A 24611-nucleotide genomic window follows, 5' to 3' on the forward strand; every position below is an offset into this window, starting at 1 on the left:
ACCCTCACGGCCCCACCAGTGGGCCCCTGGCCCACAGGTTGGGAATCGCTGCCATAAAGCTAACAACAGACACGTGACAGAACTACACAAGAGAGGACAGAGGGATCATGCTACCATCGCAGCACAAATGGAATGTTCAGTAAAGAAACCAAAATGGCAACTCTCACCCGGAAACACACTAGGCAAAAACTGTTAAACTGAAGCAGACTTGAGCCCGAGCAAAGCTTAGGCGAGCGAGTCACCGCGCCGAACGTGAACAGAGTCCGCTTCAGCCGCCGTGTCAACGCCGTTCGAGTTAATACGTCCCGATAGGGAAATCATCGAGCTTGCGCGGGAATCCCGGGTACAGGACAAAAAGCTTACGGATTGCGGCTTTAATGAAACTCAAGGAGTGTACAATGAGGATAACAGCAACAGTGTACAAAAGAAATGAAAGAAAAAATAAAAATAAAAATAAAACAAAAATACTTTATAAAAAGCCCCAGGTACCATCGATTCCCCCTTATTGTCCATCCATCCATCCCTCCATCCATCCATTCACCCGCTCAGACCTCTGAGCTGTCATGGCAGTCCTGCATCCTCACCACCAGCATGGGTTCCGTGCTGATCGACCCACTGATCGCCACCCCCCTGGCCTTGCCTCCGCCCCCCTCGCTCCTCCCCCCTTTATCACTGGACTTTTGTCTGGACCTCAGCGCCACCACCAGGCCGAGGACCACCAGTGCGGTCAGCAGCACGCCCACCAGCCCGCCCACCACGGTCACGGCCACGCCGTCCTCGCCGCCGTCCCTGGCGCCGCCGCTCAGATGCCGAGGCTCCAGCCCGTCCCTGGACGGCTCGTCGGCGCCGTAGCCCCCCGCGCCGGCCCGCCTTCTGGTGCGGTCCAGGGCGATGTGCATGATGTTGGTGCCGCGGTTGTTGTCCACGCCGATGTCCTTGGCCACCTCCGGGACTTTGGTGCTGCCGCCGGCTGACCTCGCGGAACGGCGGGGCGACGAGGGCAAGGCGAGGTCGTTGGCGCCGGCGGGGGCGGCGACCACGGAGTGGTGGTACTCCAGGCTGCGCTTGCCGATGCCCCTGTTGGCGTTCTCTTTGGAGCGCACCGTGTAGATGGTGTGCATGTACCACTCTCTGCCAGCGGCCACCTAGGAAACACGTAAACACATGTTTAGGGTTTAAAGGAGTAGTTCACCCAATCAATTAGTCACCCCATGGAGACTTGAATTCATGGATACATTTTTGTTTTTGTCTCATTCCTAAGCCAATAATTTGATGACCAGCGGTCCGGTAGGCAGCGGTTCCACAAAGGAGACTCTTTGTGTCTCCTACCGGAACCGCTGCGGTCATCAAATTATTGGCTTAGGAATGCGACAAAAACAAAGCAATATCCATGCATTCAAGACTTCAATTCTCCATGGGGTGACTAATCGATAGAAAAAAAGTCATTTTGGTGGTGGACTATCCCTTTAAGATTGGAAGAGAGATGATATTGATGTCTGTCTGTCTGTCTATCACGGTGTGCTTGTCTATCTATAAATAAGTCCAAAGGAAGAAAGATGTCAACAAGCCATGTGGAATGTGGAAGTAATCTGACGTCGGAAAATAATCAATCTTTTCAGCGTGTCGGAAATATCATTTAAAACAGTGATTGGATAGTGTTGTCAATCTCTACAGTATGTAGAGATTGACTATGATTTACGTAGGTCAAATAGCACAGGCTTACAACGCAGATGCAGCTTTGGGCGGTGAAGTGTTGCTGATGGTCTGATGTACACATCAATCAGTGAGTGACCTAGAGGTGAGGCGAGGTATGACAGTGGTTCCCATGTGTTTGGGAACCACATTTGTGTGTCGTTTTTATGGGTAGCAAGTAAATATCTCTGTAGTTTTTTGTGTCTAGCAACTTGTTTTTAATGACTATTTCCAGATTCAAACATTTTTCAAAGAATTGTATCGTAAATAAATAAAAAAAACGTAACAAATTCTGTAAATTCGAAGAATACAAAATTAGGAAGTTGTGAAAATAGCATGTCTACAAGCTGTGTTGTGAGCTTGTAGATCGGCTATTTTGTTTGGGTCCTGGAGAGACATCAAATTTCTCATTTGATTCTCGAGCTAAAAAGATTGAGAACCTCTTGTCTACTCTACATACCTGGAACATGGCGGTGGAGTCCAGGCTGAATCCGTCCGCTCCAGGCTGTCTGACCAGGGACATGGCTGAAGGGTCGTCTACGGCCAACAAGGCATTAAAGCCAACATCTCCAAACAGGCGGGCCTGGGTCTCCGGCTGAGCCTTGTCCTGGAGGGGTGGGGTTTAGTTTAATGAGTGGATAACAAATTTAAATGGCATGTAATGTAGATAAATGCCAGGTTAATTTGTTGACCTGGAATCATATAAAGTGTAGGCCTATAGTTTCAATGTACAGATTATAATTTGTTTTGACTGATGAAACAACTTTATTAAGAGAATAACTAGTTAAAGGCTAAAAACTAAGCAAAGAAAACATTCAAATTAAAAGGCAGAAAGGGGGATTAGAATTAGGTTGGGAATGAGAGTCTGAAAAGGTGGGTTGCACTCAGAGTTAAAAATAATAAAGAGGGCACCGGATATCCCCTCCCATCCACTTGCATTGAGTTGCTCACCCAGCGCATGGGCCGAAATCACCCCTTCTTCCGGGTTGGAAATGTGATGGGCGAGGCCTATTTGGGGCTTCTGTGCATCACCTCCGTGACGTGTTTTGCGTCACCTCGGTGTGCAGCCCCGTGCACAAGCTCGTGAGTCGAGCCCATTGGTCGAAACTGTTTTCGCTCGTTCATGTACAGTGGCCCCAGCTGCAGTACCTATGAATGGCCAGCATGTCCAATGCGCTTCAATAGACCCCTTAACACTACCACCGCCAAGCCCGTAGCCTACGGGCCGATAAATCCAACCGTATAGCGCCGATCCCGTAGCCTACGGGCTGTGGTGCTTTTTCCTTTTTTTCGAAAAAAATAAATGGAATTATTCTGGATCACGTTTTGCCGATCCCGTTGGCCTCCATTCTAAAGCGCACACTGAAACGCCATTTTCTTCGATTGTAGTTTTTCTCCTCGCTGATCACTGTTTAACTCTTTGACTGCGGACGACGCGATAACGCGTCAAGTGCTACTTTGTCCAGTTGGCCGTCGACGCGTTCGACGCGCTGGACGCGCGTTCATTGTTTAATCTCTGATTGCGCTATGCTGCTTAATATTCAATGTTATTCTCGAGTTCCACTTACTTCACGGACATCTGCATCCGGTTTCATGACCTGGATTCCGTTTCCGGTTTTTAATTTTTTTCCCCAGTCATTTTCGTCCAAAATAGGTAAATAAACAGGTTTTCACACGGTATAACGGACAAACGGACAGGTTCTCTTCTATAATCTATGGTCTGGGTGACGATCAGTCATCGCCGTCGTGTATCACATCGTAATTTTGGCCGATCAAAACAATCTGGGACGACGTCACATCCGTTTTCATGTTTTTCCCTGTGTAATCTATCAAGAAGGGTGAGAGAGACCCAACGACCTGATCAAGCTGTCATGTGCTGCTCTCTAGTGGCGGATTTGTGCTGGGTCTTTAAATTATGTGTCCTTAAATTATTTTCATGAGAAAAATTCAAAATATAAAAATAAAAAACACGAAAATTGCTGGCACTGGGGGAGTACTTTATGAAAATACTCTGGCAGTCAAAGAGTTAACATAAACCGTTCTAACTACAACATGGCGGCTCCGTTTGACACGTGGTTTTCACTGGTAGACGCAGGGAGATGTCCGCGATGTTTACAAACAGTGCACAGCTCAATCTTAAGGATTTTAACAAGGTCTAAGGCGACGTGAAAAAAACAAAAAACAACAATAAAACGTTGGCACTGGTGAGTACATTATGAGATTAACCTCTGGCGGTCAATGTGTTAACAGACGACGTCACACTGGTTGCAAGCGATAAGAACCAGTATTGCGCGCACAGGTCCGGCACCGTTCGGAGGGTGCATTCGGAAATTGCGCACCGGAGCGCATTCGCCTATTAGTTTGTATTGGCCAGTGCGCTCATTGCTGTATTTCCGAACGCACCCTATGTTGGGAATTGATTGCATGAAACAATCACCTGTGTGTTCAGTGTCAATGTTGGTAAACAAATAATTGGTCTATGCAACCACTGGGTTCTGGGGGCTTGGTTGTACTGTATACGAACAGTATTACACAAGAACAAAAGGGTGTGTTGTACTTACTATGACCTTGAACCTATAGAGCAGAGACGGGGAGTCGGCCAGGCAGCCGAACTCGAACCGGGTGGGGTTGTATTTGGGCACGTAGCCGTCAGCGCCGGTGCACAGGTACACCTTCTCGATGTTACAGAAGAAGGCGTCGCCAAGGTTCTGAACTGGGTCCACCATGACACGACCGTAGATCGTATCCCCTGGAAAAATATGAGAGAGAGGAGAGGATGTTATTATTCTTTAAGCCATTAAGACCGGGGACGACGTGTCATTTCTAGATTTCTTTGGCTATTCAAAAATAGAAGATCTACAAGCTCTACAAGCTTGTAGATCTGCGATTTGTTTTTGAAAAATCATGATTGTTTTTTGCAAATCTTTGAATATATATAGCTTTTTAAAGCAAACATTTGTAACTCAAATCTTTGTATCAGGGGGGTTCTACAAATGTCTTCTAAATCCTAACAGTTTTTAGAAAAAACTTATGTTGCTATAATCAGTGGTTCAGTGGTTAACTCTTTTCATGTCAAGGACCCCCAAAATGATATGTATTTGGCCACGGACCCCCATCTCAAAATATGTTGTTCCAGGGACCCCCCAAAAGCAAAGATTTCAGTTAAAAATGTTTGCTTTAAAGGTAGGGTAAGTGATATTTTTTGGGTTAAAACAAAAAGGATTTTGTTAAAAGGTTAAAGTTATATATATATATTATATATATATTCTGATAGTAATCATTGCTATAGAGTGTTTGTTCAGTAACAGGAGTCTCCCAGTCTCTCCAGCTCTTTAATAATAAATAATACATTTTCCGGTAGGTGTCAAACTCTCAGCCAATCAGGAAAAAGTACCCATTTTAAGCTTCATTTTTATAGTTTTCCAGTTCCAATTTTTCCTGCTCATTTCTTAGTGTCATCACTTCCAATTTCACTTGTTTAATCTATATCCTGATTGAGTTCTCTATCCTGATTGGATAAAATTGGAAATGAAACGAAAATGCATTTTCTGTTTTATAAAGAGCTGGAGAGACAAGGAGACTCCTTTTACTGAACAAACACTCTATAGCAATGAGTACTATCAGAATATAGAGCTATTTAACAATTATTTTAACCAAAGAAAATCACTTACCCTACCTTTAAATATATATTCAATGATTTGAACAAATTTACATGATAAAAAAAAATAAAATCAGATCTACAAGCTCATAGCACGGCACAGAGTGCCGCGCTATGAGCTTGTAGATCTGCTATTTTTGAAAATCCAAAGTATAAATTAATGGTTAAAGTGGTTACACAGATGCGTTCCCGGTCTTAATGGGTTAAACTTATGTTCATGAAGTTATGAATCACCAGTATATAAATAGGAAAAGGGAAGGCTTGGTGTCAGTGCTAATAAAAGCGCCCTAGAATATATGCTAATTAATGCTGGGAATGTGAATTTCAATCTTGAAATAACGGCATACAGTAAAGGTATATTTAACCACTCTATATGCTAAGTTCACTGGGCTCTATACTAGGCCCGCCCCCCTCTACACCAAATCTCTTCGCCGAAAATAGTCGACAAAGAGATTTGGTGATATTCATGCCGAGCTTGAAGATCTGCAATTTTTGACGATTGTCCGTCCCCAGATGCTAGGGTCCAAGTTTCATGGAACAATCTACAAATCGTGCTAAAAAGTAATGCCCCAATATATCCTAAGGACAATCTAATAACCTGCTCTCAAATCACCCCGCCTCACTATTTAACTATTTTTTTACTTACTAGTTTTCTGTTTTGGTCTTATTTAGTTGGTTCTGTGTTTTATATCTGTTCTGTATGTGTCTTAATTGTTGATTTGTGTGTGTGTGTGTGTGTGTGTGTGTGTGTGTGTGTGCGTGCGTGCGTGCGTGCGTGCGTGCGTGCGTGCGTGCGTGCGTGCGTGCGTGCGTGCGTGCGTGCGTGCGTGCGTGCGTGCGTGCGTGCGTGCGTGCGTGCGTGCGTGCGTGTAATCTCGACAGCATAGCAAATGAGGGGGTAAACCTCAATGCCCTTTTCGAAAATAAATAAAGGTTTCAATCAATCAAAAAAGTTTTGATGTCCTCACAAGCATAGTTAATACAAACCTGTGTGTGCGCACGTGTGTGCGTGTGTGTGCGTGCATGCGTGTGTGTGCTGGACACCTACCTTCAGAGAAGGCCACGTCACTCTCCTGGCCAAAGCCCATGGAGCCATCAGACAACCACAGGTCTCTCTTAGACAGCAGGATCATCTGGGTGTTGAGGCTGAACTCCACTGCTACTGGGTCACTCACCTACACACACAAAGAGAGAGAGAGAGAGAGAGAGAGAGAGAGAGAGAGAGAGAGAGAGAGAGAGAGAGAGAGAGAGAGAGAGAGAGAGAGAGAGAGAGAGAGAGAGATTTTTGTTTTATTCTTTTAATATTTTCCCCTTTTTCCTAAACAAATTGCCATTGGGATTTGGCCTGTGTGTGTTTTTTACGTTACCTGCTGGAACCTGATGTCCAGGTCAAAGGTGACGGGTTCTCTGGGGTTACACACAGGAGGGAGGGCATACTGCATGTTCTGAGCCGTGGTGCAGGGGATCAGCTTCACTGTGTAGGTGCCAGAGTAGTCCCTGACCTGGACAGTAGAGGGCAGCAGAGGAGAGAATATGAATGGATGGATGAATGAATGAATGAATGTGATTGAATGATTGGTTGGTTGGATGGATAAACAAACAAACAAACAAACAAACAAACAAACAAACAAACAAACCTTACGGACCCCAACGGGTCCATTTTGTTCCATTTATACACTTTCAGAGCTATGGGGGTCCTTGACATTAAAACATTTGAGAACCACACTGGTATATGTCTCGGACAAATAGCTGTGGGTTGATTCAGATACATTTTATAATCTAATTATTATAATTTCCTTTAATCTGTTGGTACTCACAGCAAAGTCAGAGGTGAAGGTCCACTGCTGCACAGGCTGGTTGTAGGTGGGCTCGCTCCTCACCAGGCTGAGGTTAAAGGTCAGGCCAGGGTGGTCCGCACACATCACCATGGACGACAGCGTGGGCGCTGGGGGGAGGGGAGAAAGAACATCAGAGAGACTGCACTCCACACACTATACCAAATAGCAGATCTACAAGCTCAAAATGTGACATGTTGTGAGCTTGTAAGGTAGCTCTCCACCATCGCCGGCGGTAAGTGTGGGAAAGCGTCTGTTGCCGAAAATCTACTGTTGAATGGGCGGTGGGTACACTGTCACATTGGGTCGCAAGTTGTAGGCTATCTTTAGCACCATACTAGCCGTCTGTCGGTGTCAACTCTCAGGTGCATTCAGCGACTTTTTTTCACACCCTTCAACCGACTGATCTCCCGAATTATTTAGACTGCCAGTCCGTAGTAATCTGTAGTAGTCTGTTTGGTGGAGGGCTATCTGTAGATCGGCTCTTTCCTTTATTACATGAGAACCTTTTTAAAACTTGGAATTTATATACTGTCATATTAATATATTTTATAATCATGAGGTTATTGTCTGATCTAATATAGTGCTTGTCAGTGAGATATGAATTATTGCTTGTTGTTTTAGTTGTTATTTTTCTGTGGACCTCATGCAGGGAGACTAGCAGCGACCACTTTGTGGAAGCTATTGGGATCAAAATAAAAAAACGAAAGGATAAAGAGTGGCTTTGTAATGTTTTTCAGTCTGACAATAACATCTGTTGCACCAAATAAGCACCCTTAGCAGCTAGAGTTGCAGTTCAAGTGCTCTTATGCAAATTGTCTAAATGCTGCATGAAAATGAAACATTTGCATAACATGTCCTCAACATTTGCAAAAAAATAAGCACTTCAGGTGGAAATCCATTACCAAACACAAAGCAAGCTCAACTCACTCACATCCACTTATTTTTTAAAGCATATGAGTGCTGTAGCAAATACAAAAGCTAACTCAACAACCCTCATGTTATTTGTTACTGAAGAGGCAATGTGGAGAAAAAAAGAAAGAATAATGAATAAAGGTGTACAGTAATTATATCTCCATTCATTCATCTCCATGCGTTTTTTTACACTGTCAGAGGTAAGAATTTGACTGTGTACTATTGAAGAGAAAAGTGGAACAAAGATGAATGACTGACACACGTCAGGGACTTACCAGCTCGCTTGATCCGTCCTCCAGAGTGGGACTCCACAAACAGGCCTCTGAAACGCGCCTTGGTGCGGAAATTCACCACCAGACGGCCCTGATCGTTGATTCTCATGCTTGTCGGGTACAGGGCACCTAAGGCACACACACACACACACACACACACACACACACACACACACACACACACACACACACACACACACACACACACACACACACACACACACACACACACACACACACACACACACACACACACACACACAGAATACACTTTCAAATACACTTTTTGGGCCAATCTTTGTATTTTTCTAAACATCCGATAAATGCAATTCCTTTTCGATTTTTCCTTGTAAATGGCAGAATACAGTGAACTGAGACAGGCATGGTCAGTCCCAAGCAGTTCAGAACCATCTAGACATGTGGAGTGGCTGGCCTCCAGACACAGTCCCCATGCCGATGAAACACACACACACACGCACGCACGCACGCACGCACGCACGCACGCACGCACGCACGCACGCACGCACGCACGCACACACACGCACGCACACACATCAGTTTGTTTGTCTTCTTTTCTGTATTTATTCAGAGCAAATTGTATGCCCTGCTGCCAATCAAGTCTCCGTCGGTCTCAAAGGATGTTTGTTGGCATAATTGTGTTTTTCTTCCTCATTGTCAACACAGCCTATACAAAAAAATACAGCCTATACAAAAAAATACATCCCCCAAAACAATTTCATGAAGTGACAGTGATTGATTTCTGCAATCTTCCCTTTTCAGAATGTAAACATGCTCAGGGACGAAGGAGCGTTTGTTGTCACTCTTGTGACGCTTGTTCCGGGACAAATGACAATGGAGCCACGTTGTTGTTGGGCTCAGTGATGGATTATGTTGATGAAAGAGACAATGCTGCCGCTCTGGGGACTTGTTTGAAAAGTTTTTAGGAACAACAAAGCAGGGGTCATCAATAATTATGTCCAGATATGGACAAGTGTGTCCGTGGCAAAGACTTTAAATAAAGGTTTCAATCAATCAAAAAAGTTGATATTTTTTTTTTGATTTACACACCATTAAAATGTTCTTATTTTGATCATAAGACCCAATTACTGAATGTCAGTCTCCAGGTTTTCTGTATGTTACCCTTAGGGGTGCAACAGTCAACCAAACTAAGCAATTGAATCGATTATAGAAAATTTGCATTTTTTATAAAATAATCATTTTCTTTTGTGAAGATCTCTCAACCTCACACCACTATTATTATGTTGTGTATGTCACATTCAAAGGTGGAGAAAATAATGCATAAAATAACTGAATTTGAGGTTAAATGCAGTGGTGTAAAGTAACTAGGTACATTTACTCAAGTACTGTACTTGAGTACAATTTTGAGGTATTTTTTACGTTACTGCAGCAGTGTTAATTTTGACAGCAAATTCAGATTTAGGCTTAGTCTTTTGAATAACACACAATTTAGTTTTAGTCCTATTATAGTCATCTGAAATTGTTTTGTCTTAGTCTAGTCGACTAAATATCAAAATATTTAGTCAACACAATTAACACTGTACTGCAGCACTTCCAACTGGTTAATGTCAACGCTAGGGGGTGGTAATTGTCATCCCATGATGAAACCCCAAATCGACGGCCCCCCTGGTTGCAGCAGCTCCACTCACCCTGCAGCTCAGCCTGAGGGGGGCTCCCGATGCCTTCGGCCCACAGGATGGCCGTGTCGTAGACGAAGGTCAGCCTCAGCTCGGACTGCAGGTCAAAGTGCTGCCAGCCGCCCGTCCCCACGGGGCTGTGGAACACGTAGGACACGTGCAGGGGGACGCGCAGCGTCACGTAGGACTGCACCAAGTTCAGCACCTATAGCCACCACATTCATTCATTCATACATACGTTAACAATCAATTTAATCCATTAGGAAAACAAGAAATGACATATTCATATTATACCAGCTTGTGGCAAGCTAAAGCCTTTGAAAAGTACTGTCACGACTCTTGCATCTTACTAAACACTACCAAATATATATATATATATATATATGTATTAAACTCAAGAGTTAAATTACGGTGCCTTTCACATCCAAAGCTCACTAATGGATTTATTCATGCACTCTTACAGGCACAAACAATCCAACATCTAACTGTAAACATAAACACAAATAACTACTAGGCTTCTAATAAAAACTGCAGTATTTAAATAACATATTGAACTCCTTTGAGCACTGTTTCAGAGACATTTCACAGCGAATTTCAATCTTATTAATCTATTAATGTTTACGCATGCACACACGCACACGTGTGCACGCGTGTACGCACGTGCACACGCGCACACACGCGCACACGCACACACACATTTAAATTATTTATTTATGTCCACATAAATACAAGGTCTAAAGGACACAAATACTGGTAGTGCAATTTCACACTGTGGGTTACTATGGCATACGTGCCGACAAAGGCAATCACAGTTACAGTTATACACACACGTAGGGCCAAACAGGCAGTATACAGCTTAAGGGTACAGATAGCGGCGCAGTCTCCAAACAGCGCGACTGCCAATGATAGCTGACACTGAGCAATATTTTGCTAGCTGTTTGGCTCTTCTCTTTGTGAGACCAGCCATCTGAAGGCCTCTAACAACGAGCTTATGAACATGGCCCAGGCTGCCAAATATGAAAACTAAAAGTTTACAATTGTAGCCCAGTTGCGACATGGTCTGCTCTAGCAGTTGATATTTCACCACCTTAGTTATAAAGGCTTCTTCTAGGCTGTGGTCAAACGTACACACACACACACACACACACACACACACACACACACACACACACACACACACACAAGTGGAACACGTAGGACACGTACAGGGGTATGCGCAGCGTCACGTATGACCTGCACCAGCATGGGAGCACAGGTTAGAATGACTGAAGACATTTTAAATGTAGGTCTCCATATGCATTAGACTATGAGGACAATATCACTATCAGTCAACAGAACCAGGGATAAGTGTTTTCAATGAGTCGAACATGGTGAATAATAGGACCTTTCTCTACAGGAATTGCAGCTCAAAGCACTTTACAAGCAAGGATAAAACAACATTGAAAACATGATTAAACAAAACCCACGAAAGTAACTGTATTTCAGATGCTGCATGCATAATGGCAAGGTGATTTTCCACATGTCACTGTAGTGTCCACTAGGTGGCTCTCTTCCCCCATATTCAAGAGTCAATCTTCAACTGACTCCTTTTAAGTGTGACTTTGGCCTCAAGCCCAGACACAGTTTGCCAAAAGCCACAGTTTGTCAAATAAAAAAGGATTAATTGCGTTATCTTAGTTGGACCTTTGGAGCGAAAAGCATCTTGACATTTGCATAGTCAATTATCCAACCAAACACTGTGGGCAGGAGATTATCAGAGAGAAACGCTGCAGGCAATTTAGTGGGAGACAAATCATTTGGAAAGAAAGGAGATGAATGCTGACGTTCCTGTTCTTTACTTCATGTCATTCACTGTCAATCAACCATTCATCGCTTTTGGGATTTATTCGCATCACCCGGCGAGTCCATTACTTTCAACATTTGTCTGCCCGATCAAGTTGAAAGGCCGAAGGTAATGTGTGTAACACATGCACACACGCGCACACACGCTAGAAAGCAGTGGTGGAAAAAGTACTCAAATCTTGTACCAATACTGCAATGTAGAATACTACTACTTACTAATACTAATACTACTTACTAAGTAAAAGTCCAGGATTCAAAATCTACTTGAGTAAAAGTACAAAGGTATTGGCATCAAAATGTACTTAAAGTAGAAAGTAGTCATCACGCAGAATGTCCCATTTCAAGTTTTCAAATGTATAAAAAATATTTTATAAATAGCCGATCTACAAGCTCACAATGCGTCGCATCTTGTTGATCTGCTATTTTCAAATGGCCAAAATGTATATAGGGCTGAAGTGGTTAATGTATGTTTTGTAATAATAATCAAAATCTACAAAGTAACTAGTAACTTAAGTTTTCAAATAATCGTAGTGGAGTAAAAATACAATATTTGCCTCTGAGATGCAGTGGAGTAGAAGTAAAAGTACTGAAAATTGGAAATACTCCAGTAAAGTAAAAATCACACCCAGTGTGAAGTGGGCGGTGTGGTCACAGTGGTCATCACAGTGATGGAAGTTCACTTAAAGAAAAGTAATATTGTGGACCAACCATTGTACACCCCTAACATAAATGTGTTTTTTTAAAGTGCATATTCCTATTTATAGGGCTATGCACATGTGTCATGTTTCACTAGCCAATCACAGTCCTGAATAGACTGTGATTGGCCAATCACGGTGCAGGGTTAGGGGGGTACACTGGTGGCCAATCACAGCGCAGGGTTGGGAGGGTGCAATGTCCAAACCTCACATATAGGGGAGGTTTCACCGCCCAAAAACACCTCAAAAGTGTACTTAAGTACAGTACTTGAGTACAGGTACTTAGATACTTTGCACCACTGGCTAAAACAAACTTGGGCCAAAAACACAGTACAAGAGGTGAGTCAGGGACAGGCACAGAAATCTTTAGAAAACGTGTATAATTCATTTATTTATGCGTGTATTATATGATCCTGAACGTGTGCATTTCTGTGTGCTTTAAATGTTCTCTATGTGTTCAGTCACAGTGAGATGTCTTAATGAGGTGAGGAGCCTGTGGAATGAACGATGCTCTGCTGGAGTCAGCCTTAAGTAACCGTCGGAGAAATTACAATCATCTTTAATTTATACATTTTATTCTCTCTCTCTCTCTCCCTCTCTCTCTCTCTCTGTCTGTCTGTCTGACTCTCTCTCTCTCTCTCTCTGTTTCTGTCTGTCTCTTTCTCTCTCTCGAGCGCTCTCTCTCTGCACACACGCACGCACGTCAAACGCACACCCAGAAACACACTCAGCAGTCTAATGGGCAGGAGGAAGAGGAGGAGGAGCACGCAGATCAAAGACAGGTGGAACAGAAAATAGCCTGAGGCCTGCTGCTCTGTGTCCTGATCCATGATAACCAAGCAGGCTGGACCACACAACAACACAAACAACAACAACAACAACAACAACTGATCCATGATAACCACACAGACCGGACCACACAACACAACACAAACAACAACAGCAACAACAACAAAAATAACCATGACAACAGCAGCAGCAGATTTTTTAAAGTTTCGGACAATACTTGAAAGTACACGTGATTGAAACCAGGAAAAGACAACACTTACGTCATATCACGATACAATATCCCAAATGATATCTAGTCTCATATTTCGATATATAATAATAATATAATATGTATTGCCCAGACCTACTGACACCTAACGACCAGGGCTGACGTCTGTTCTGATGTAAATCTTGTCAACTCACCATTATGTCATAGCAGCCTCTCACAGCCAGAGACACAGAGTCTGAGGCCCTGTTGCCAGATTTTGTCCATGAAAACAAGCCAAAAAGAAGCGACTATAGGCCACACGAGCACTTTAAACCTGTATCTACATTGGATATTTGAAAATAGCCGATCTACGAGCTTGTAGATCTGCTATTTTCCAAAAGATCTTGAAAAGAAAAAGTGGAATATTTGGAATATATTTGAAAAAAAAATAAATAAATCTGATGGGGGGTCTGCAAAGTAATTACATTCATTTGGGCGTCCTTGACATGCTAATGTTTGAGAACTGGTTTAAACAATAATCTTTTTTTTTTTAAGCAAGCCCAAATAACTGCTCTTTAAAAACAAGCCCAAAAACCTGCAACTACCAGTATTTACAAGCAACTTTACCGAAAAACTAGCCCCTCGTCGCTTACAATAAGCGGACATGGCAACACAGAGTCTGGGGTGAGGTGATGTCAGCTAATGGAGAGCTACAGTAACAGCAGCCTGATCTCCAGAGAATACCGTAACATTGCACGGAACAGTGCACTTCATTCCGTGGATAGTCGCCTCGGAACTCCCAAATTGCGTGCATATGTACGGCGAGTCCCACGGTGGGCGTAACCAGTCGCAACACGGAAAAACCCGGAAGCAGAGCAGTCCCCACAATAAAATGTACGATTCTGTGCCTATCGGTACATAACTCAAACGGCGCTGAGTAGGCACAGGCGAATGTCCCACCGTTCAGGACGGCAACTCGGTCGCCTTAGCTCCCTCGGTGGTCCTTCACGGGGGGACAATTCGCCTGTGACTGCGCGCCTCCGAAATGGTTTTGTCACAAGGCAGCGCCGTACCATATGCACGCAATTCGGGAGTTCCGAGGCGGCTATCCACGGAATGAAGTGCACTCGTTCCGTGCAATGTTACGGTAATCTCTGGAGATCGGGTTGGTAACAGAGAGCTAAATGTTGTATGCTCATCATCACAGCACAGCTCAGAGCACTGAATGTCAATGTCCATTCTAAGACTGTTACATTTCTGTTAATTAATAGCCCGGGCTTTTATATAAACCAGCATGAATATTACCGAATGTTTTTATTTATTAGGCTGCTAGAGAATAAGATAACAATTATAAATCACTCATTTGATTGAATTGATTCCCTCTGTGAGAGAGAGAGAGAGAGGCCTATCGTCTTTATATTAAGTTTTATCGGATAGGACATTATTGTATATCGTCTCTGTCGGATAGTGTCCAAAACTGTTACTTTTCAAGATTCAAAGTGTAGGTACCCTCACAGGGTAGGTACCCTCACACAAAACATGCTGTAATCATGGTCTCTATACTGCCTCCCCCTGGTCAGCCAGGGCGCCTGATGGAGGGGAAAGGAACTGGTTGGAATAACGCAACGTCCTACCGGGGAAACCCCCCCCCCCCGTCAGCTGATAAGAAGCAGCCTGCTCACTCCTCATGCATTGAAGGAAGCATGAGCTCAGTTCCGGGCTCTCCCCAGGCTGGCAGAGGGAGAGTAGCGCCCAGGATTACAAGCTTAGGCATTGGCACTGGGTGAAAAATGGGTTATAAAATCGTGGGATAAAAATTTGCTAAAAAAAATAAAGATTCAAATTCAAGAATAGCAAAAGTAGCAGATCTACAAGCTCAAACGCGGCGCAAATCTGCTACTTTTGATGCTTTTATGTGACGCTGTAGTATGATCATGTAGGGCGTTAAAAAAACTCAAAACGTTAGAATATGGAGATATGAGGTTTCCGCCTTACAGAGATAATATTTGTATTCTATACAAGTACTTATGTCTCTCACCCTCTTATGGACATTAATGCACAAATGTAGATGATTCTGGAATGGTTTGAACTTTCAGTGAGAAGTCAACCGCTCCACAGAAGAGGATGTTGTGACCTCTAAAATGGATGTTCACATGAAGCGTAAAATAGATAAACAGCAGTGAGGGAACCAGGGTGACGGACTGACAGGTGGCCAGATTACACAGTGCGTTGTGCGCGCGCGCATGCGTGTGTGTGTGTGTGTGTGTGTGTGTGTGTGTGTGTGTGTGAGTGTTTACGTGGCTGTGTTATGTTGACAAGCTGGAAATGCCCATGAGAAAGGATGGAATGAGACTGTCTGTCACTCAGACACACACACACACACACACACACACACACACACACACACACACACACACACACACACACACACACACACACACACACACACACACACACACACACACACACACACACACACACACACACACACACACACACACACTCTGCTGTTGAAACAAATGCCGAGACAGGTGTACACACAAAGCTTGTATAATTTTTTTTTTTTTTTTAATCTTTGTTTATCCAGGGGAGGTTCACCGAGAAACAAATTCCTTTTTTCAGGAACGCCCTGCTTCACACACACACACACACACACACCTTAAAACCTGGGAGCTGACCAGTACAACCACAGTCTTCTACTGTTGTACTGGGAGCTGACCAGTACAACCACAGTCTGATACTGTTGTACTGGGAACTGACCAGTACAGTACCTGATACTGGTGTTGGGGGGAGGTAAGTGGTGGCCATTCACTTCCCCACCCAGATTGTTTCTGCCGGTCTGTGGAATCGAACCACGAACTTTACAAACAACGCTCCTCTAACCTTTAGGCCACCGCTGGCCCAAATGTACACAGATGAAGGCTATACGCACGCGCGCGCGCGCACGCACACACACACACACACACACACACACACACACACACACACACACACACACACACACACACACACACACACACACACACACACACACACACACACACACACACACACACACACACACACACACACACACACACACCCTTTCTTTTGCCGGTGCATAACTAAGTATAATATATACACAGGTGCCACCATTGGCAAAGGAGAGAGTAATCACTGGCACACTGGCATAATTGTGAGAGAGAGTTGTAGTGTGAGAGAGAAAGATTTTTCTTTAATTTCGTTTTATTAATAATAATTTAAGTCCCCTTGCATCTGTGTTGCAGATGACCTCCTACACACAATCCTCTTCACGCAGCCTGTGCTACTGAGTTTTGTGTACCACCTAACCCAAATCCTCCAGATAGTCCAGAGAGAAAAAAAAAGTCAGACCCATGGTAGGATTCAATCACAAGAGGTTACTAGCTAAGCACTGCTATCAGGTTAGCCACTTAGGCAGCTGGCCAAACTCTTGATTCGAGTAGTATTTGAAGCTCCAATACGTGCCTTGTAGTTTTTGTAGTCCTATAGTGACGCATTAGAGTGAAAATGACAAGGGCAATGACTGACGCCTATCTGTGAGAATGTGTTGCCGCGGTCCACGGTCAGTCCCCCCCACCCCCATTTTAATATAGGATAGGATACAAATACGGACACACACACGCACACACACGTACACACAACACACCTGTCCGTCGGTGCCCACGGTGCCTCCGCAGTCGGTGAGCAGCTCAGACATGTCGTAGTAGCTGGTGAACTCCCACAGACAGGCCTCCAGGTTGAGGTTCTTGTAGAAGCGCAGGGTGCTGTTCCCGCGCAGGGCGGCGCTGTGCTGGTACGCCACGGCGTCCCCGCCCATGCCGCCCGCGCCGTCGTCGTCGGCGCCGCGCTGCGTGGCCGCCGTGATGAAGCCGTGGCCCGTGGTCACCTCGCCGTGGTCCAGCAGGTTGGAGCAGCGGTGGTTGCCCACCCGCGTGCCGTCCGGGCTCAGGGTCAGGTCAAAGTTCATGAGCGGCCGCGTGGAGATGACCGGAAGCATGCCTAATATATATACAGTATATGAGATGGAGAGAGAGAGAGAGAGAGAACAGAGGGAGGGAGGGAGAGAACGTAGGAAGGGAGGGAGGGAGAGAATGGAGGGAGGAAAGTTGGGAGAGAGGGAGGGTGGGTGAGATACATACATTGTTTGTCTCAGTTTGTCAGTCTGTGAAACTTATAAGACATCATTGATTTTTGTTTTCTCACATTTTTATACGTTTTGCAGATCTCCAAGAATGAAGGATTTCCACACACTTTCGCAACTGGCAATACAACAGCAGCGACAACACAGAAATGTGTGTGGGGAGGAATCAATTTAACCTGACTCCGCCAGATGGGGGCGGTATTGACTTCACAATACAGCCTCCATCTGGACTCGCTCAGACAGTAGAGCTGCCCGCACCGCTGCGTGTTTGAACCAATCAGCGGCTGCTAGGGGCGGGATCATCCAATCACCTGCCAAGTAGCTTGAATAAAAAAAGGGACCGCCCCTTCATCGATTGTGCTATCGAGGTCCCAGATGGAAGTAGCCTGTGAAACAAATGTGACGCAAGCTTCTTCCATCTGACTGAGTCAGGTTAGAATCAATTGGCATAATGACTATATTGGGGAGCAAAAAGGGGTAAAAAAGAATTGGCTACTCTTATTAAAAAAATAAAAAAATGAAAATAAAGGACCAGGGTGGGGGGCAGCTTTGATCCTTAAAGGAAGTTTGTTCCACAACGTCAGTGCCTACACAGCAAAGGTACGGTCCCCATGTTGTGGGGACGAGCAGTCCCCACAACATGATTTACGATTCTGTGCCTATCGGTATATAACTCGGACGGCGCTGAGTAGGCTCAAGCGAACTGGAGCCACGTGAAGCACCACCGTGCGAGCTAAAGCGAGTGAGTTGCCGTGCTGAACGTTGCGACTGCGCGCCTCCGTCATGGTCCGAAACCGAAACTTAACTTTATATTTATAAGTCATCTCCGTCGGTAGGTCAGTATTTCCTGATTATGCCCAATGAATGGTCTGATAAATCGCGGGTAGGTCAGTATGTCGCCTACTTCGCCCATTCAACTGATAAAACGTGATAATGTCCCATTCAATGCATTGATAGCATCCGAATCAGGTGCCTGAAAAGGTTGAGAACCACTGTGCTAGACCATGGAGTCTTCATGTACAACTGACTGTCAGATCTGCAGTGACCTGGAGCTGGGAGATTGGTCTAAAAGTTCCACAATAGAAGAGTGGAGCGGAGAGGTGGAGAGGGAGACAGCGAGAAAGAGAGAAAAAGAGTGTGAGAGAGGAGTGTTTAGTGGTGGGGGGGGGGTTGGAGGTAGGGGGAGGAGGGAGGGTGGCTGGACGGGCAGAGAGAGAGAAACTGATTAAAAACCACAGGGGGAATTTTAAGTAACCAGAGAACGCTGCAGGTTTCTGCCGGCGTTCGATACCGCGCTTGATGGCAACGATTCCATACTCTGGCCGTCATTCTCTCCCCCCCTCTCCTGGCCCCCCCTAGGATGTTAGATCCTGCCCAACGTCACGTCACTTTCTTCTGTCATCTAGGTCAATGGTTCCCAAACTGGGGGTCCCCAGAAGATTAGCTTAATGTGCAACATTGTTTTGTCACTCAACAGTAAACAACCCAACATACAGTATTGTATACAGGGTATCTGTATTCCTAAAGTGACAATTTAAGGACTTTTAAGACCTTTTAAAATGAAAATAATTAACTAATAATAAGACCATTACTACGTCAAAAGTAACCAACAAACTGTACTATGAAAAAATTGTCAAACATTGGCCAAATTGTCAAATTATTACCTAAGAAATAGACAAACATTTGAAAATAGCCGCTCTATAGGCTCACAACGCCTCGCATATGAGCTTGTAGATCGGCTATTTTCACAATATATATCTGTGGAACCGAGTCAAACGTAATGTAATGGCGGAACTCCTACAATTCCAGCTTGTCCAGGTGGGGAGTCCCTAGTTCAAATCTGATTATTTTGGGGGGGTGAGGTTCTGAAAGGTTTGGGAACCCTTGTCTTACAGGGGGGTGGTGGTGGTGGTACTACTCACCGTCCATGTGAGGCATGGTGACAGTGAGCTTGATGAGGTTGGGGTGTTTGGGGTCGTCCGCTCCGGTGTAGCGCAGCTTGGCAGAGAAGGGCTCGGCTCCCACGGTCCCCATCTTGCGAGGCTGACACATTCCTACATCATCACACAGACACAGAGAGTCAAGAGCTGAAGTAGAGCGGACTAGAGATCGACAACTGAGGAAACAGATCTGCCTAAACAGAAACTAAAGGTAGAAAGTTACAGAAGGATGCCTTTTTGACATCATCTTCCCTCTCTCCAGAAACTAAAGGTAGTTTAGAAGTGGAGTTAGATTATTTGGTTATGGGATAAGTTAACATACTCATTTATTTTCCATTTGTTGCTGCCGTTTAAAACACTGTGTATATTTGTATATTGATCTCGTTTTGTTGTTGTTGCATTGCCTGTTGGTAATCGGCTGTTAAATTATTTATCTGCTTTTCAAACTTGAATATGATTTCTTTCTTATTTGTTTTGCCCCTGCCCAGCCTTTACCACGCTGCCATTGTAAATAAGAATTTAAGAAATAAGAAACTTTTTTCTTAATTTATTGTCTGTTTAAATCAATGAAAAAAGCACAGATTACAAGCTTAATTAATAATTACGGCAGTAAATATTGATTCAAAAACAGTTTTAATGTTTTTATTGTACAATTCTACGGTCTATGATTAGGCCTGCATCCATAACAATGTAAACACTAGACGCCTGATTAAGACGTCGTAAGCGTTGTATTGTCTTATGCTGTGTTTACATCTGTATGTGTCTTAATTGTTGATTTTTGTGTGTCTCGACAATCTCGACAGCATTGCAAATGAGGGCAAACCTCAGTGCTCTTTTCGAGAATAAATAAAGGTTTCAATCAATCAATCAATCAAACAAAACAAACACAGCATAGCATGTCTGTCTGTCTTGTACAGAAATAACACAGCATAGAATTACGCTTAATTGAACAATCAGATTGGAGAATTCAACGAAGCTGCGTGAAAATAATTACGCTACAAGCTGGGGTTTAAATGGTAAATAACCGTAAGGTTCAATATTTATAGAACCCACAGACAGACATAACAATGTTTTACTTTCGCTTTCAAAACATTTAAAACATATATATAATTATATAAATGTCACAAAATAATTCTTGATTATTTGACAAACTAGTGAAACCCACTAAAAGTTTGTGTGTGTGTGTGTGTGTGTGTGTGTGTGTGTGTGTGTGTGTGTGTGTGTGTGTGTGTGTGTGTGTGTGTGTGTGTGTGTGTGTGTGTGTGTGTGTGTGTGTGTGTGTGTGTGTGTGTGCGTGTGTGTGTGCGCACGCCAGCCAGCCAGCCAGCCAGCCAGCCCATGCAGTATTTAATAATGAGAAATTCAGTATTTGACAGGCAGCCAATGAAGAGAGGCGGCCAGTATCATAATGGAACAAAGAAAAATGTGTATTGATTTTTTGGAGAGAGCTGCAATCCTCTCATCCTGCTTTTTATCAATGAGGAGCCAATACAATGTGTTTCACATTACAAAGTACCCTGGCATTGTGCTTCATTGTCCATAAAGCTTGAATGGGACCTGTGGTGGTCTGCAGTGGTGTAAAGTAACTAAGTACATGTACTCAGGTACTGTACTTAAGTCCAAATATGAGGAATTTTTAGTATTTCAAATTTTCAGTACTTTTACTTCTACTCCACTACATCTCAGAGACAAATATTGTACTTTTAATCCACTACAATTATGAAAACTTTAGTTACTAGTTATTTTGTAGATTTGGATTATTATTACAAAAGACACTACCCACTTCAGCTCTATATATATTTCGGCCATTTGAAAACAGCAGATCTACAAGCTCACAACGCGTCGCAATGCGACACATTGTGAACTTGTAGATCGGCTATTTTGAAAATATTGTTTTATCCATCTTGAACTTGTGAAATGGGACATTCTGCACAATGAGTACTTTTACTTTTGATACTTTAAGTACATTTTGATAACAATACTTTTGTACTTTTACTCAAGTACATTTTGAATTCCGGACTTTTACTTGTAAACAGAGTATTTCTACAATGCAGTATTGATAATTTTACTTAAGTAAAGAATGTACTTTTACCACCACTGGTGGTCTGACCTCATATAGAACACTGAGGACACACAAAAGAACATACTTTCTAATAGAAATTGATATATTTTGTTGTCCACAATAAAATGCTCAGAATGTCTGACTGTGCTTTTATTGAGTGTGGTTTCTTTGCTGCAATGCTACTGAGGCACAGAAAAGGAAGAAAAGAAAACTGGAACAATAGCCAGTAAAGAGCTAGAGCTTGTATTGAGTGTGATCAGAGACAGTACTATAATCCAATAAAACCGGGTAGCATCTGTGTCATTTTAGATTTTAGCTATACTGTAAATATATATGACATGTATGTATGTATGTATGTATGTATGTATGTATGTATGTATGTATGTATGTATGTATGTATGTATGTATGTATGCATGCATGCATGCATGCATGCATGCATGCATGCATGCATGCATGCATGTATGTATGTATGTATGTATGTATGTATGTATGTATGTATGTGGGCTTTCACCAACTAGTTGACTAGTCGACTAGTATAACCACTAGTCGACCTTGTTGGTACTAGTCGAATAGTTGAAAAAAATATATATTTTAAAAATTTGTTTTAATGCCATAGTAATGGCCCATCTTACTATTATTATTATCCTCCTGACTTTATTTTGTATCAAAAGGGGGTCAAAAGTATGCCCAATAAAAGCCTATTATTGGGCAATGGGGATCCTTGGAGACGCTGCTGTGGTGCTGTGCTGCTGTGCCAGAAGCGCTTCCCTTAAAACGCCATAAAAATAAGGGCAGGAGGATAATAATAATAGTAATATAGTAGTAGGATGGCATTAAAACAATGCCCCCCCCTAAAAAAAATATAAATAAAAATAAATTCGACTAGTCGACTACCACTGGGTCAAATTAGTCGACCTGTAAAAATCTCTAGTCGTGAAAGCCCTAGTATGTATGTATGTATGTATGTATGTATGTATGTATGTATGTATGTATGTATGTATGTATGTATGTATGTATGTATGTATGTATGTATGTATGTATGTATGTATGTATGTATGTTAGCAGATATACAAGCTCATAGCATGTTGTGAGCTTGTATATCTTCTATTCTTTCAAATATTTGAAAAATGTTGAACATGTATATATATAGCAAGTGTATTGGTTTCTTTAGCGGTTGGCAAAACAAAGTCTAAAAGATTATTTTCAAGTCAGCAGCACTCACGTAAATGTCCTTCAGGTATATATTTTAATTGGCACGGGATGCAAACAATCACCGTATACCGTACCGTGCGCGTTTCAGCACAAAGAGCTCTTCACGCATTTAATGCAAATACTTATAAACGCTGAAGGCGGCTTTGTGTTGAAAAATGCACGTTGATTGTTCAGTTTAAATCAAAGCACCTGAAGGACATTATTGTGAGTGCTGGCAGTTCCACTGATATGTGTAAGAGAGTATATGTATATATAGCAGGGACCTTTGTCATGTTGTGATGAAATGCTTTGTATTAATAGCGCTGTAAACAGATTTCCCCATGGTGATAAATAAAGTGTCTATCTATCTATTAATCCATTAAGACCGGGAACGCATCTGTGTAATTTTTTTGATTTCTTTGGCTATTCAAAAATAGCAGATCTACAAGCTCATGAGCTACGAGCTGGTAGATCTGCTATTTAAAAAAAATCATGAACATTTGTGCAAATCTTTGAATGTATATATTTTTAAGCGAATATTTGTAACTCAAATCTTTGCTTCAAAGGTTTTGAGATGGGGGTCCATGGCCAAATTCTAAATCTAAAATGTTGCTATATCAGTGGTGCTCCAACTTTTTCATATCAAGGAGCCCCAAAATTATATGTATTTGGCCGCAGACCCCCATCTCAAAGTGATTTGATCCAGGGACCCCCCCAGAAGTAAATATTGGACTTAAACATGTTCGCTGTAAAAAATATATGTATTCAAAGATTTGCAAAAATGTTAAAAAATAAATAAATAAAAAGATCTACAAGCTCATAGCGTGGCACTCGGTGCCGTGCTATGAACTTCTATATCTGCTATTTTTGAATTGCCAAAGAAATCTAAAAATGACACAGATGCTTTCCCGGTCTTAATGTGTTAACAGGGGCTTGATGGCAATAGCTGGTCCTTTGCTGTTGTTGCTAAGCGACTATATTCAAACTATTTCAAACCCATGTTTGAAGTGCTGCTTTTATTGTGAGCGTTCAAGAGCAACTTGAAGTGCTAGTGCCCTGCTCAGCGAGCAGTAAAACACATGACTCAACACACTGAAGTATCAAAAATAGGATCACAACGGGGAATTTTACTTTGCATAGAAATGACAAATGTTTCTTTTGCCGCGTGCGTCCGTATTTTACGTGGTTCAACGTGCAATACAGCTGTGATACACAGCTGTTGTATTGTTGCTTTCTGGCAAGAACTGCATACTTCAACTATTTATGTTTTTTTCCTGAATTAATGCCCTACTTAACCCGTTAAAACTGGGAAGATTTTGACATGTACGTTTTTTCAGAATAGTTTTTTTAGGATTGAGAAGGAATCCTGAAAAGCAGGTGTTGATTTTGACAGCAAATTTTGATTTACTTTTAGTCATAGTCTTTTGAATACAATTCTGTTTAGTTTTAGTCATATTTTAGTCATCTGAAATGTTTTAGTTTTAGTATAGTTTTAGTTGACTAAATATCATAAGTTTATAGTCGACTAAATCTACAGTTGATTCAGTCGACTAAAATATGTTTTTGCCGGGCCGTGCATGCCATCGAAATGGCTGATTTTCACCTAGCTGCATGTGATCTACAAGCTCACAAGCTTGTAGATCAGTTATTTTCGGTCTGTGACACCCGCACAGACTGGATCTCTGCTCCACTCGTCCCTTCCTAACATTTTAGTC

At 42.9% G+C, this 24611-nt stretch overlaps 1 protein-coding gene across 1 annotated transcript in view; it reads right to left on the reverse strand.

Moving 5' to 3' along the window:
• Positions 1-545: 545 nt before the first annotated feature.
• The window catches only part of LOC308090608 (FRAS1-related extracellular matrix protein 2-like), a gene marked incomplete at its 3' end in the record, with an annotated part of 169103 nt that continues 145037 nt past the window's right edge, over positions 546-24611 (reverse strand). The window contains exons 17-26 of the mRNA XM_080435850.1: positions 19625-19756; positions 17208-17560; positions 10040-10232; positions 8376-8501; positions 7168-7295; positions 6718-6852; positions 6399-6525; positions 4254-4441; positions 2153-2299; positions 546-1145 (exon numbers count right to left, since the gene is read on the reverse strand). Of these exons, the coding sequence (XP_080291976.1) occupies positions 546-1145; positions 2153-2299; positions 4254-4441; positions 6399-6525; positions 6718-6852; positions 7168-7295; positions 8376-8501; positions 10040-10232; positions 17208-17560; positions 19625-19756 (2129 nt within the window). The remainder of the gene's footprint in view (positions 1146-2152; positions 2300-4253; positions 4442-6398; positions 6526-6717; positions 6853-7167; positions 7296-8375; positions 8502-10039; positions 10233-17207; positions 17561-19624; positions 19757-24611) is intronic.

Source organism: Gymnoscopelus braueri (assembly GCF_963280865.1).
Source record: "Gymnoscopelus braueri genome assembly, chromosome: 8".
Lineage (NCBI taxonomy): Eukaryota > Metazoa > Chordata > Actinopteri > Myctophiformes > Myctophidae > Gymnoscopelus > Gymnoscopelus braueri.